General features: G+C 38.3%; 2 protein-coding genes across 2 annotated transcripts; one reads left to right on the top strand and one right to left on the bottom strand.

Moving 5' to 3' along the window:
• Positions 1-2,682: 2,682 nt before the first annotated feature.
• On the top strand, positions 2,683-4,108 carry LOC131003978 (uncharacterized). The gene is made up of 2 exons (XM_057930551.1): positions 2,683-3,873; positions 3,961-4,108. Exons 1-2 carry the CDS (start codon positions 3,512-3,514, stop codon positions 4,097-4,099), a joined length of 501 nt encoding a protein of 166 aa, XP_057786534.1. The 5' UTR covers positions 2,683-3,511; the 3' UTR covers positions 4,100-4,108.
• Positions 4,109-8,320: 4,212 nt separating this feature from the next.
• On the bottom strand, positions 8,321-9,282 carry LOC131003992 (uncharacterized; the record flags this gene model as incomplete). Its single annotated transcript, XM_057930565.1, has 1 exon — positions 8,321-9,282. A coding segment is annotated over one exon (672 nt), but the record flags the coding sequence as incomplete, so codon positions are not given.
• Between the last annotated feature and the right edge of the window lie 6,896 nt (positions 9,283-16,178).

Here is a 16,178-nt window from a genome sequence, read left to right as displayed (position 1 = left end):
AGTTCAGCGGAGGGAGGCAGAGCTCGGCGGCCATAGCTGCTGTTGCTCGGCCACGGACGGAGGCGGAGAAGAGGGATGACTGAAGTTCAGGCGCTGCGGAAGCTCGTCGCTGTTGTCGTCGCCGGAAGATATGAGAGTAGAGGGACTAGGATTCCGATGGTGATGGTGAGGATGATCGGAGCAGCGCTCGTCGCCGGGAGTGGTGTGCTGACGGTGGTGGCGCGAAGCCACTGACCGAGGCTGCCGGATCTGTGAACAGAGGGTAGAGAGAGAGGAGTGGCTGCCTCGCCGGAAGGAGCCGCGGCGGCGGGACTGATGGCTAAGAGAGAGGAGTCGAGAGATAGAGATGAATGATCGCGTCTGTGTATGCGTGAGTGTGCCGCTGCGCAGCTGCTATGTGTGTGTGAGTGTTGTGCGACAGATGGGGGAGAAGAAGGGGGGAGGAAGACTTTGGGCTAGGTTTGGATAGTGGGCCGAGTGTTGGGCTCTTTTTCTTTTGGGCCGAGTCATTGGGCCGATTTATTTCAATTAGTTTTGGGCCGAGATTTTATTTATTTTTGTTTCAGCTGGGCTTTTAATTATTAAATCTATTGGGCCTTTATTAATTTATTTAATTGGGCTACCCTATTATAATTAATTGAACTATTAATTAGTTTGATTAATTATTTTCAAAGACTAGTTTTCATAATAATATTATATTATTATTATGTGCATATTTTAAGTAAATTACTTAATATATGCTAAGCATGATATGATTTGCATTATATTTTGCAATAAAAATATCTATGATTTAATTGGTTTTATTTATAATTCCAATTATTAATTAAAGATGAGTAAGAATATTGTTGGTGTTCTTAACTCAAGAGAAATGTTTTCAATTATTTATTTAAATTTTGAAAACCCGGCTAAGTGAATCATAGAATATTAAGCACTTCACCATGACTTAAGATTAGAATTCAAGGAGACCTATTAAGAATAGATTTCTTGTAGGCTTTGAGCATCAGGAGGACTAGCACTGCTATTCCGATTCAGAGATAAGGTTAAACGACAGGCTTTGCCTATACAGGTGGGCTTATTTTTCAAATGTATGCTTGAGTTATTAAGCTCTAAATATTTCATGAAATGAAAACTGTTTATCCAATAAATGTTTTTGTGCACTCTGTTATGTTTAAGGCTCACAATTCATGGATCGATCGAGGTTCTCTTATGGCCTAACACGTTATTTGAGAATTGTGTACACTTGTTAGTTGTTTCGGTGGGTTGATCTCCATCGGGCACTAATTCATGTAAGAGGCGTTATAAGGGTGCTTGGCTGGATGTGTTCCGGAGCATGTATCATGTAAGGCCTGCCTGGGTAGCGTCCCGAGGTCAATTCAACTTGTCTGAGTTACGTCCTCAGGGCAAGTGTCATGGGAATGAGGGATCCGTCGGTGGCTAAAAGGTCCGGGATCACAGCGAGTAACAGAACAGAGTGTGACAATGGCGCGCTAATAAAATGAAATACTTTAACATGCTTGGAAGTTCTTTTTGTTTTAAAACCTTCTAAGTTATGTCATGAATAATTGGATAAACTGCTCTTATGATTATGAAATGTTTATAAAAATGCTAGCCCACTAAGTACATTAGTACTTAGCCCAAAATTACTTTCAAATGTTTTCAGGTTAATTGGTCGGTGCTGACGGGGCAGAGCTGAGGCTAGGGTTCAACTCCGTATTTTGTCTTCCGCTGTTGCACTAGCTTTTATTTGTCTTTTGTTTCTCTAACTTAAGACTTTTATGTTAAATTCTGAATTATGTTTTATCGAGCTTAAACTCTCAACTTCTAGCTCTATGTTATTTAACGTTGGTTATCGGAAACATGAAACTGAACTTATGATCCTAAGGCTTAGAATGTTGTTGATTGATTAGTATCACCTGATTTTTGTCTTTCTTCACTCAAAGGGTGATCCCCGATTTTTATCCTATTATTTGAATCCCACAAGATTCTTTCCTTGTTTATTTCTATGATTTAGTCGCACCTCGATTATATTTTATTCGTTCAAGAATTGGGGTGTGACAAACAATCAAAATGCTAATGCTGAAAAGTGAAAAACCTTCCAACCTGAGTTAGAGAAGAAAATCAGGAGATACCTTCTTTAAGTAAGGGCGAACCAAAAGAAAGAGAACTTCAGTATATATTAATGAGAAACATGTATATAAATCGGACACACGTATATGTATAACAAAATAATCAGAATACCATTCATGGTAGATGTTATGCTTGCAATTGTCAAAGCCTTTATTCAAAGCCCGTCGAACCCCCTTCAAATTGATTTCTTAAAACATATTTAATTTAATTTGGGACTTTAAAATATAGGATAATATAATAAATTTTTAATTATTATTTTAAATATAATAAAGCTATGAAGAGTAAAATAGGGCTATGAATAGAATCATTCAAAACAAACACATCCTATTTATTTCTCCACGTGCATGTCTACGTTAGGCCCAATAAAGAAGTACAATACGTTAGGCCCAAACAAGTAGGCCCACGATTAGTGATGGAGGAGCTTCAATTATATGTTTATTTTTTTAAAGAAAACCTCACAAGTCACAAATGACAAATTTTAACAGGAAAAGATATATAGATTGAAAAGAAGGCAAAATATAAATTCCATGTGGGTTTCGAAAATAAAGTGAATTCCATGTCGGTTTCGGTATAAAGTTAGTTCAGATTTATAAAAACCCTAGCTTCTTCCCAAATTGATTTTCAGCACGCCTATTCAAATCAAAAGCCAATCCTATCGCGTCTTCTTTCCTCAAAGCTAAGAAATCGACAAAGCTTCCCCACCCAAAGATAGTTCGTCGGAGACGAGAGGTTATCATTAACCCCTTTTGCAGAATGAATGGTTTTTTTTTTAAACGCAAGTATGATGATGGTGGCGATAGAAATTATTTATCTTTATTTTCTGGGCAAGATTGGTCTAGGTGTGAAAATCATGAAAGTATAGTGCTTCCATTCTCTAAAAAATCTCGTATCCATGGTAGTAGTTGCGGTGGATTATTTTATTTTGACAATTTTAAAGGTAGGATTATAATTTGCAATCCAACCACCAAAACTTTCAAATCTCTTGATCCACCCAAGATGCTTAACCCTCCAAATATGACAACTTTCAATAGTAGCGGATTCGGATACGACCGTATATCGGATGACTATAAAGTTGTAAGACTATTTTCTCATACATACTGCCGTGACATGGATTATTATTCGAATCATGATGTTGTGGCTAAAGCTGAGGTATTTTCACTTAAAAGGGGTTCATGGAAGGAGATTAATAGTCATGTTGATTTATGCAGCGAGCTTAGATATGGATGGGATACATACATGAATGGTATTTATATTAATGGAGTTTGTTATTGGTCAGCAGATGGATATACTATTATATCATTTGATTTTACGGATGAATGTTTCTCCTCTTTCGAGTTACAAGTGAATAATATTGACGATGATGACGATGATTTGAGTTTCAGCTATGATCTTATCAAAGTTAATGATATGTTGGGTGTTTTTTTGCCATGAGAATTTTCCACCAGTTGGACCCGATTGTTTTGGATTTTCTACAACTTTTGAACTTTTGGTAAGGAAAGAAGGCTCATGGGTTCCTTTGTTTAATGTTAACCTTTGTGATATTGTGAGGCCGCTGTTGTTCAATGAAGATCGATTTTTGTTTCTTGAAAAACAACTAAGTGAACGTTTCAGTCAATTAGTCGTTTATGATTTGAAAGAAGAGAAGTTGGAGGAGCTAGATATATATGATTATCGAAACGTGATGACGATCATGCCATATGTTGAAGACAGATTTCTACTGCGACATTCTAAACCAATGGAGGATGGGTATGATTCTCCTTTCTAGGTTATTTCTCTTAATGATTGGTAACAAAAGCTTTGTCTTGATTACTTATGTGAAATTCATGATTACAGATGCTATAGTAAAGATGAGGAGAAGGAGGAGGACAGGAACAAGTTGTTGGAGTGGATGAGGAGAATGGAGAGGAGAAGGAGAAGGAGAAGGAGGAGAACAAGGACTTGGATTGGAGGAAGATTTCGATTTACAGTCTAGTTTATAGTTTATATTGTAGACAATTAAATTTGTCGTCGAATTAAATCATGCCACGTGTAAATTCATGAATTAAATATTCAATTATATTTTCTATTTTATTAAATGGGATTTTATTCCTAAATTAAATAAATATATGATTAATATTTAATAAAATGAATTAATGGGCTTATTGGCCACTAAAAGCCCTAAGGCCCATGCATGAAGGCCCAAAGCCCATAAAGCCCACGAAGCCCATCTCTAAAATCTATAAATAGAGGTGTTGGGGTGCTCATTATCACGACGTGAAGGAGTGGAAGATCGAAGAGCACAAAGAATTCTCTCTAGTATCGCAAGTTGAAAGAGGCGAAGAATTGGAGAGTTCAAGAATTCTTCCAAGTATTCAAGTATCTTGAAGAATTCTATCTAGCGTTCAAGTCTTCTTCGAATCTTCAAGTATTTGAGCATTCAAATCTTCAAGTATCCTTCGAAATCTTCAAGCGTTCAAGTCTTCTTCGAATCTTCAAGTATTTGAGCATTCAAATCTTCAAGTATTCTTCAAGTATCTTCAAATGATCAAACCTTCAAATCTTCAAGTGATCAAGGCGTTCTTACAAATTCCAAGAACGATCTTCCTCAAATCAAATCAATCAAGTTCGAAAGCTTCAAGGCGTTCTTACAAATTCTAAGGACGTTCTTCAAATCAAATCAAATCAAGTTCGAAAGCTTCAAGGCGTTCTTACAAAATTCTAAGGACGTTCTTCTCAAATCAAATCAAGTTCAACGTTTAATCCAAAATCACGACTTAAGTCCCTTGGATTGGCGTCATCAAATCAAGTATTTCAATAACCTTCGAGCTTGTTCAAGAATCAAATGGAAGAGAAGAATCAGAGGATTAATTAGAGATTGCAATTCGCATAAATCTATCTTCAAATCTATCAAATTATCTTTGTAACGCATTTTGTATTTTATCAAATTGAAATACAAAAATTTGTGTTTACAAATACACCGGGCGTGCCAAAATTTGTAAACACAAATTTTTGTATTTCAATTTGATAAAATACAAAACGCGTTACAAAGATAATTTGATAGATTTGAAGATAGATTTATGCGAATTGCAATCTCTAATTAATCCTCTGATTCTTCTCTTCCATTTGATTCTTGAACAAGCTCGAAGGTTATTGAAATACTTGATTTGATGACGCCAATCCAAGGGACTTAAGTCGTGATTTTGGATTAAACGTTGAACTTGATTTGATTTGAGAAGAACGTCCTTAGAATTTTGTAAGAACGCCTTGAAGCTTTCGAACTTGATTTGATTTGATTTGAAGAACGTCCTTAGAATTTGTAAGAACGCCTTGAAGCTTTCGAACTTGATTGATTTGATTTGAGGAAGATCGTTCTTGGAATTTGTAAGAACGCCTTGATCACTTGAAGATTTGAAGGTTTGATCATTTGAAGATACTTGAAGAATACTTGAAGATTTGAATGCTCAAATACTTGAAGATTCGAAGAAGACTTGAACGCTTGAAGATTTCGAAGGATACTTGAAGATTTGAATGCTCAAATACTTGAAGATTCGAAGAAGACTTGAACGCTAGATAGAATTCTTCAAGATACTTGAATACTTGGAAGAATTCTTGAACTCTCCAATTCTTCGCCTCTTTCAACTTGCGATACTAGAGAGAATTCTTTGTGCTCTTCGATCTTCCACTCCTTCACGTCGTGATAATGAGCACCCCAACACCTCTATTTATAGATTTTAGAGATGGGCTTCGTGGGCTTTATGGGCTTTGGGCCTTCATGCATGGGCCTTAGGGCTTTTAGTGGCCAATAAGCTCATTAATTCATTTTATTAAATATTAATCATATATCTATTTAATTTAGGAATAAAATCCCATTTAATAAAATAGAAAATATAATTGAATATTTAATTCATGAATTTACACGTGGCATGATTTAATTCGACGACAAATTTAATTGTCTACAAATTGCCCCATCGAGACTTGTTTATGGACGAAATGCCTTTGGTAATAGACGAGTCTCGAAATATATATTGATAGTTTAAACTCTTATCGCGGAGTTCTTGATTTTGAATTTTGTAAATAGTTTATACTCGTATTTAGGAGTTCTTGAATTTCTTTGAATTTGTAAATAGTTTATACTCGTATTTAGGAGTTCTTGAATTTCTTTGAATTTGTAAATAGTTTATACTCGTATTTAGGAGTTCTTGACTTGAATTTGAATTTATAAATAGTTTATACTCATATTTAGGAGTTCTTGATTTTGAATTTTGTAAATAGTTTATACTCGTATTTAGGAGTTCTTCATTTGATTTTGAAATTTTAAATAGTTTATACTCGTATTTAGGAGTTCTTCATTTGATTTTGAAATTTTAAATAGTTTATACTCGTATTTAGGAGTTCTTGATTTTGAATTTTGTAAATAGTTTATACTCGTATTTAGGAGTTCTTGAATTTCTTTGGATTTATAAATAGTTTATACTCGTATTTAGGAGTTCTTGAATTTCTTTGAATTTTGTAAATAGTTTATACTCGTATTTAGGAGTTCTTGAATTTCTTTGGATTTATAAATAGTTTATACTCGTATTTAGGAGTTCTTCATTTGATTTTGAAATTTTAAATAGTTTATACTCGTATTTAGGAGTTCTTGATTTTGAATTTTGTAAATAGTTTATACTCGTATTTAGGAGTTCTTGAATTTCTTTGGATTTATAAATAGTTTATACTCGTATTTAGGAGTTCTTGAATTTCTTTGAATTTTGTAAATAGTTTATACTCGTATTTAGGAGTTCTTGAATTTCTTTGGATTTATAAATAGTTTATACTCGTATTTAGGAGTTCTTGAATTTCTTTGAATTTTGTAAATAGTTTATACTCGTATTTAGGAGTTCTTGAATTTCTTGAACTTTTTTTTTTTTTTTTTTTTTGAAGGATATTGGCAGCCCACCCTTATTGCTAACTTCCATAAAACCGAAGAGAGAGAAGTATGTTTGAAAGAGTACTGTATCCATTTAATATTTTTGTTTGTTTCTGAGTTGGCAGGAGATGTATGATCCAACTTGATACCCTTTTGCTTTGATCCTAGCCATCCACATATTTTCCTCTTTTTTTTTTTTTTTTTCATGTGGTTTAACTTGATCAAGACGTAATTAAGGAATTTTAAAATGAGGCATCCTGCCTTAAAACAACAGCAGATGGCGACACTAGGGATGGCAATGGGCCGGATCTGGACCGGATCCTGCTTGGTCCAGATCCAGATCCGAATTTTCTTACTTAGGTCCAGATCCGGTCCAGATCCATTGGATCCAAAAAAATAAGATCCAGACCCAGATCCATTAGATCCACAGGGTCTCGGGTCCAGATCCAGATCCATACTTTTTACTCTTTTAAAACATTTATAAATTTTGAATTAACTAAAAAAAATCGAATTTTATCTAGAGTATCAACAATTATTTAAAAATAAATATTAAATCATAACCTATATAAAAATATTAGTATAAAATTTCATAATAAGTAAGAATATGATATTCAAGTATTAAATAATATATTAGTAGATACACACTTATTTTAATTTTATATATAAAAAGGCATGAAAAATTAATTATCATATCATTACAATCAATTTTCTCTATCTTCATCACAATATTCAGTAACAGTGGAACAATGTGTCTTCCATTTTTACATTGAAAAAAAAACAATATTATCAATATAAATAAAAGATATAATAATAATAATAATAATAATAATAATAATAATAATAATAACAACTAAAATTTAAATTAAGATAAAATAAAATATTATTTTTAATAGAATTATATACATTATTTATGAAAATAGATGTTTAGATTAGTAATAGATCTTTAAGGTAGAGTTTGATAAAAATAAAATAAAATATATATTTTTTATATATAACCGGATCCGTGGGCCGGATCTGGACCGGATCTGGGTCTCAAAACTTTTGCTCCAGATCCAGATCCGCAAATCTTAAGAGTAATCCAGATCCGGTCCAGATCCATTGGATCCATTTTTTACAAGGTCCAGATCCTGTAAAAAGGATCTGGATCTGCGGATCTGGATCGGGTCCAGGATCCATTGCCACCCCTAGGCGACACCCTTATTTTTTAATAACATTACTCCTTTTTGTTGTGTATTTTTCAGTGCATTAAATGCAACTCAACAACAATAAAGGCAGTCCTTTTGAAACTTTGACAGCTTGCTTTGAAGGGTTGTTCATAGCCCACTGAAAATTGCAAAGAACAGCTGGAACTCCACCTTTTCTTCGTACACATTGGTGGCTAGGGAATCTCTTCTTCTTCCTTTTTTATTTCTTTCTTTTCTTCTGGTTTTGCTTCTGCTTCTTCCTTTTTCTCCTCTATAAATAGAGTAAACCCTCCCTATGTATTGCATCTCAAAACAAACGCAGCTTCCTCTTTTTCGGCTGCCTACAGTAGCCTGTTCTAGGAGTTTTCATTTGATAGCTGCGGTATCTTTTGATAGCTATAGCTGTAGTTCTCAAAACAAAGCTCGGCTTGCTTCTAGTTCTCGCGGAGTGCCGACAGAGGGTTGAAGGTGGTCGGAGGAGGAAAGGCTGCGGGGGAGCGACATGGCGACTCCGAAGACGAGCTTCATCCTGGCGAGGACCGTGAAGGCGGATCTGGTCAAGATAGACGTGGCGGTATCGAAGCTTCTGCACCACAGAGATTTCTCTTTCATGTACTTCACCTGCTGCCTCTGCCAAAGGATCTTCTGCTGCAACTCCATCATTTTCTGCTCCTTCCCTCCGCCCTGCACGGACTTCTTCAGCCCGTTTTCGAGCGCCACCAGCTCGTCCATCTCCCTGTGCAGAGTGGCGGTCATGGCCACGAAGTGATCCAGCTTCTTCATCTTCGAATCCATCTCCTTGGCGCTCATCATCAGCCAGTTGTGGTGATCGCACCCGGCGTTGGCGAACTCCTCGAACAGGTGGTCGAAGCATCGGAGAGAGGCGTCCTCACATTTCTTGCTGATGCGCCCCACGGACTTGGCCACCAGCCGGAGATTCTCGGCGAGCTCCGCGCAGGCGAGGCCTAGAAGGAAGCCCTCGTCGTTTGAGACAATTTTACGAACACCTTCCAGGCATATCGACTCGCCTCGCAACCGGGCTATGTTCTTGTCGGAGATGAATTGCCATAGGTGGAGGAGAAGTCACAAGGGGAGCAGATGCTGAGATCCTTCCTCACACACAAGCTCGTCAAATCCAGTTCGTTGAGCAGGCAGACGTCGAAGCTGAACATCCCCTCGCCGCAGCCGCCGGTCCTGCACAATCCGCTGATCCTTCAAATACAAGTTCAAATTGTTGGGGTTCTTCTGCATATCCTACATCATCTTCACGAAATCAGGCTGCTGGAGATACTCCCGCGTACTGGGATCACTCGCCAGCCTCACCCACATCTCCGGCCCGAAAGCCTCTCCGAAGGGACTTCCCCCAGACCCGGGCCGCGAGCTCCGGGCCAGAGCGTTCTCGGCGTCGGCGAGGCCTGATTTCAGGCCATCGTTGCTGGGGTCGATTTCGAGGCCCTTTTTGTAGGCGGAAACGGCGTCGGCGTAGCCGTGGAGGCCCATGTGCGCGGCGCCGAGGTCGACGGTCTTCTGCGCGTCGGGAAAGCTGGTGTGGCTGGAGTCCGAGCCGGACGGGCTGGCGGGGCTCAAATACATGGGCCCTGAGCCGGCGCTGGCGGATTTCTTAAGCGGCGGGGCGTCGTCGTCGAACGGCGAATTCTCGCTGGAGAAGAAAAGAAGGGGAGTGCGAGTTACGGATTTGATTTTGTGAGAAGAAAATGGGGATTTCCTTGGGAGAAGTATGGGGATTGGTTTTGGGAGAGTGCAGACAATATTGAGAGAAGAGGTGTTTGGTTTTAGTGAGAGAAAGAAGAGCCCATTTCAATTAAATCAAATAAATCGGGTCCAATTTTGGAAACAAAGTATGGGCCCAAATTTTAATTGATTTTTTTTTTTTTATGCAAGTAGATTTTCAATATGATTTTTTTTTTTTTTTTTTTGTTTTACAGCTGGCAGCAGTGAAAGCTTGGTGATGGCGATCTTGGAGGGTTATGTTCAAGATTGGTGCAGTCTTATCAACCAACTTGATGGCGGATTTTGCCCCAAACGAGATGCTTTGAGTATTTACAAAGTTTGGAATCTATTGTCATTTTTTCTTTCAGACTCCATCAGCCCGACTAAAGACCATCATCAGAGAATTCATCCAAAAGTCTGGCAGCAGCCCATCTAAGACCTTATTTGAGTGATGTTTACTTTGCACTTCAGGTGGCTCAATTGGCTTTTAATCAGATTTCGGGTGCGCTCAGATCTGGGCCATTGTGAGTCCAACCTTGAAGATTGCTGGTTACATCTTCTCTTTGCGCGCATTTGAGCAAGCTCGATGACTCAATGGTATTCTATTATGTCTGGTGAACATGTGTTTCAACTCCACGAGCGCATTCAACTTTAGCTTGGAGAGAAGTGAATTTGTCGATGCATAGCCGACCTCAATGCCAGATGACTCAATTCTTTGACAGGTCTTGGGTGCGCTCAGGCCTGGGATTGTTTGAATCTGGTTTGAGTGAGGTTGTTGTTATGTTTGGCATCTCACGAAGTTGGGAGAATTCTGCACAACGGCTCGAGAAGATTGAGTATTTTCTTCTTGATGCTTAAGCCAAGGAGAATGAAGCCATCGTCCGAATTGCTTTGATCAAGGAAGTGCTTGCTATGATAGAGAGGTGGAAGACAGAGATGACGTTGTCCTTCAAGCAAGATAGTGCCTCATTTCATATTGTCCGAGGTGCAATCCCAGAATTCAAAAGAGATTTTGACAAACATAAAGTTGCACATGTTGATGAGGAAATGCTGCGGAATTTTGAAGACTTCAGAGTCACTTTTGATCTCTGCTCAGAGAACTTTGGAGGATCAAGACCCATTTGCTTAGTATTGGTGCAAACCGCAATTTCTATCATTTCTCTCTTGATGATTCTTATTTGGTTTGTGATGGATATTTTGACATCTTCTCCAAATGATTGTGCTTCTTTTGATGGCTTGATTTTCTTCCCAATTGAGACATATTCGGCTTCACATAATCAACTTAAATCATAACTTTGATGATATAAATTGAAAAGAGTCAAACACAACTTATGACTGAACCTAGAAATTATCTAAGCTGCCTACGTACCCTTTTGAAAGGGATCAAGTCAAAACGTAGTTCATAGGATCAACGGGTGTTTGAGATTGGGTGCCGTGCACAGTTTATACTCATGCGGGCCAGGAGTAACATGCAGTTTAGGCTCGTGCGTCAAGGAGCTATCTTCATACACTCCATTTTGTTTGCTTTTCTCCATTTCTGGTTTTTCATCTGACTCATCTTTTTGGCTTTTCTGTTTTTCTATTTTTTTTTTTTTTTGCTTTTTATGCTTTCCATTTTTTTTTTTGGCTTTTCTATTTTTTTTTTTTTTTTTTTTTAATGAACTATATACATATGTACATGCTTCAACTTCTACCACCCTTCAAGGATAGTAGTACTTCAAGAACTTTCCTTTGAGAGTGATAACAATTGGCCTCCTTGCAGCGAGGGCCATGTCTCCAATTTGAAAAGAGGGCGCTCGCACTGCTTTGTTGAAGGATCTTGAAGGAAGAGCTTGATAGTATTCCAATTTTTGCTGGACTTCTAGTATCTCTTCATCCAGAGTTTCCAGTTCTTTGGGGCTCAAGTGCGAATTCTCTTCTCCAACGACCATTTTCTCGCAGGAGGTGATATGGTTTGCTGTGACATCGTCTTCATCTTTTCGGCGAGGATCTTTGCAATCAAAACACGTCATTATGCTTTCATTTCTCTGGCGTATGAAGGCTATATTTTCTGCAACGCTTGTTGTGATAACGCCACTTCTAACGAGACTTGCAATTTCATGGGGCTCTTGACTTTGAGTAGTATGAGGAACTGGATTACTAGCACTATTAGTAGTGTAGTAAGAGGAAGCCACACTTTCTCTATCTTCTTCATCTATGGCATCTCGTGTGAAGATGGTGGTCTTCATTTGAGCTTTCATTTCTTTCCCACATGGTATAAGCAAAGTGGTGTATCTTTTCATTCGAGGAGGGATCAAACTTCTCCATTTCTCTGTTATGTGTAGTTCATCACTCCATTTTGTCTTGCTTCGTTTCCATGATTTGCCTTTGCCAAGTCTTTTAAAGACAGATACTCGTTGAGCTTCTCTTCTACCCATCATTCTGAAAACAGAAACCCTTTGAATGTTTGACGATTCCAGGGTTTGTTGGGTGCTAACATAGTTAGTGGCAGCTCTTTTGATGGCGATACGAACGGGACTCTGCGCTGTATATCCCAAACCTGCTTTGGAGTTTTGGCCTGCGTTATCAGTCTTTTCCAAATGAGACCTTGACATAGAGCTTTCTTGAGGATTGTATCCAGCATTCACGAGGAGTTTATATGTCTTCGGACTAAAGTGCTTTGAGAGTTCTTTGTTTGAGAGATCTTCATGCTCTGTGACGCCACTTTGCTTTGGTCGGGCAAACCCTTCAAATGGTTGGAGAATTGGCTTCTTGGCATCAATCTTCGTTAAAGGCATGGTGAATCCTTCCATCTTTAGAAAAGATTCTTCCTTCTTTTTCTCCTGGCAAGATCTCAACTCGTCATGTGATGTATCATCTTTCACCATTGAGACTTTGGTTCTTTCCAAATAGAACTTAGCATCAGCAAAATGTGATTCTGCTTCCGTAAACGGCTTTTGATCACCAACCACTTTTCTTACGGCGCCATTTTGATAGTACTTGAAGCATTGGTGCAATGTAGAAGGAACAACACCATTTTCATGAAGCCATGGTCGACCCAGAAGCATATTGTAGGACGTCTTGGCATCGATAACATGAAGCAACGCTGTCGAATCCATGTCCTGCATCAGCAATCGCAACCTTATAGTTCCAAGAGCTCTTTGCCCTTCATGATTGAAACCTTGGATCATCAATCGACTGTTTGACAGCTCATCTACTTGGATTCCCAATTGCTTTAAAGTCCTTAGTGGCAAAATATTGACCGCCGAGCCTCCATCGATGAGAATTCGATTGACCTTCTGCTCCTGTGTATAACAACTCACGAACAATGGCCTGTTATGAGGTTCAGATCCAAGCTGCAAGTCTTCATTGGAAAATGTGATTGCCAATGCATCATCGTCTTCATCCATATTTAGCTCAGGTTCTTTATCTACTTGATTGGATGTATCATACAGAGCTCCAATACCTTCTATTATGTCATTCAAGTCGGTGGAGACCATATTTACAGCAGTATCATTTTCTTCAAGAGATATTTTCCCTTCTCGAGCTAACCGCATGACCCTGTCTTTGAAGATGAAGCAATCATGTATGGGGTGCCCAACCAGACGATGGTATTTGCAGTAACTTGGATCGTCTGTCCTCCCTGCTTCATTTGGTCGCTTCATTTCTGGCAACTCGATAAGCTTTTCTTTAATCAGGTCATCAAAAATTCCTGAAACATCAGAGTCTAAGAAAGGGTATTGCTTTTGTTGCATTTCTTTCAAGGTAGATCTTCTTTGCCCCATGTCTCGGGAAGAGTTCTGATTGTCTCGTGAAGTGTTCTGGTTGCTTTCTTGATTAGCTTCTTTCTTTAGAAATTTCACCGAAGTTGCCTTAATCGCCATAGATTCATTCTTTGGTGCTTTGTCATATGGTTTTCCTCCTTTCTTGAATTCTGGCTTGAATTTGCTAGACTCCTGGATTGGTGGTCCTTCGATCCCGCTTGCCATCATGCTCAACTCCATATCATGAGCTTTAGTGGCTAGTTCCTCGAATGTTCTTGGCTGGATTCCTCGCAAGATGTATTGCAAGCCCCAATGCATCCCTTGAATACACATTTCGATGGCAGATGATTCAGACAATCGGTCCTTGCAGTTGAGACAAAGGTTTCTCCATCGGTTGATGTAATCAATGACTGGCTCTTCTTTGAATTGACGCGAACTTGTGAGCTCCACCATGCTGACAGTTCTTCTAGTGCTATAGAAGCGGTTGAGGAACTCATGCTCCAGTTGTTCCCAACTATCAATTGAGTTTGATTCTAAGTCGGTGTACCAATCAAAGGCATTACCTTTCAATGAGCGAACAAACTGTTTGACCAAATGATCTCCATAAGTACCAGCGTTGTTGCATGTTTCAATGAAATGAGCCACATGTTGTCTCGGATTTCCTTGGCCATCAAATTGTTGGAATTTGGGGGGCTGATAACCAAGAGGCATCCTCATTCTGTCAATTCGCCGAGTATATGGCTTGGAGTAAGTTAACGATGACTTGGAGCTTCCATCGGAGTTATTCTTCATTGTTGCTTCGATGAACTCTTTGAGTTGGTCAATGGGAATGAGGCCACCAGACGAGAAGAGAATGTCTTTTCCTGAAGGCCTTTTTCCATCACTCTTTGATTTGTCTTTGGAGATTTCTTCATCGTTATTCTCTCCATCTTCTTCGCTTTCTTCGCCTTCCCTATCGTTGTTGGCGTGGCTTGAATCTCCTTTTTCTCCTTTGAGCTTTGCAATCTGGGCATCTTGCTCTTGGATGTGCTTGGTTAGAGATTCAACCATCTTTGTCAAGTTCAAGAGTTGTTCCTCCATGGTGGAAGTGTTTGTCATCATGACACTTGCATGGAGTTGATAATTTTCAGTGGGAAACATGAAGCTTTTCTCAAAGTTGTCATCTTCTTCATGGATAGATGGAAGATGAAAGATCGGCTTGGACACTCCTTGCAATGATTTCGATTTGCTTCGCGTGATCATACCAACGTTTGCCGAAGAAGCTTTGGATGAAGCTGGAGCAGCTGCATTTGATTGAGTAGACATAGTTCAAGATTTTTGGTGAAGAGTAGAGATGAGAGGTAGAGATGTCCCACCGGGCGTGCCAAAATTTGTAAACACAAATTTTTGTACTTCAATTTGATAAAATACAAAATGCGTTACAAAGATAATTTGATAGATTTGAAGATAGATTTATGCGGGTTGCAATCTCTAATTAATCTTCTGATTCTTCTCTTCCATTTGATTCTTGAACAAGCTCGAAGGTTATTGAAATACTTGATTTGATGACGTTCAATCCAAAATCACGACTCAAGTCCCTTGGATTGGCGTCATCAAATCAAGTATTTCAATAACCTTCGAGCTTGTTCAAGAATCAAATGGAAGAGAAGAATCAGAAGATTAATTAGAGATTGCAACCCGCATAAATCTATCTTCAAATCTATCAAATTATCTTTGTAACGCATTTTGTATTTTATCAAATTGAAGTACAAAAATTTGTGTTTACATATATTTAAGCACTCAATTTAGTCTCTTTTGGCATTTTGTGTTGTCGACTTCCTTTAGAATTGAGCTTGTGGAATAAAGTTTTTTCTGTTATTGACTATTTGTTTGGTTTGAAACAAATATTTTTAGAGAAAAACTTTATCAATTCCACAACGATCATCAGCTCATCACAGGGTGAAGACATTGAGAAAAGGGTTTGATGCTTATTTTTATTCACATTGAGAAAACATGCTTTAACTGTTTAACATTTTGGAACAAATTTACACATATAAATATATTGGACAAATTTACATATCTAGGGAGATCATAAGACTTCAATTAGCTGAGCTTTTGATTATTTTGTTTCTACATCCTATTATTGTTGTCTATTTTTAGAATAAATGTCTAGAAGCAACATAATATTGTTGTCTAGGATCAATCATATTAGTCCAAATCCCTATTCAAGTTAGACTTTCTTGGCCATGCAATTTTCAATTGTGCTTTTTTTTTTTTTGAATAAGACCATAGCCAACAAATAAGACCATCCTAAGAACTATAGGAGCCCCTCTAATCTGAATATATTAAAGGGCAAAGGTGCACATTAGCCCCTAAACATGATACCCCTATAGCTTTTACCCCCTAGGATCGGTCAAGGTACGTTGACCTCCCTGAACTTTGGAAAGAAGGGTGCAGATTGCCCCCCGTGTTTAATGGCTGTTAAACGCCGTTAAACTTTTTTTTTTTTTTGCGGCTCTCTCTCTC

This window comes from Salvia miltiorrhiza, unplaced genomic scaffold, assembly GCF_028751815.1.
Source record: "Salvia miltiorrhiza cultivar Shanhuang (shh) unplaced genomic scaffold, IMPLAD_Smil_shh original_scaffold_302, whole genome shotgun sequence".
NCBI lineage: Eukaryota > Viridiplantae > Streptophyta > Magnoliopsida > Lamiales > Lamiaceae > Salvia > Salvia miltiorrhiza.
Note: the sequence above shows the minus strand (reverse complement) of the source record. Positions and strands in the feature narration are given on the sequence as shown.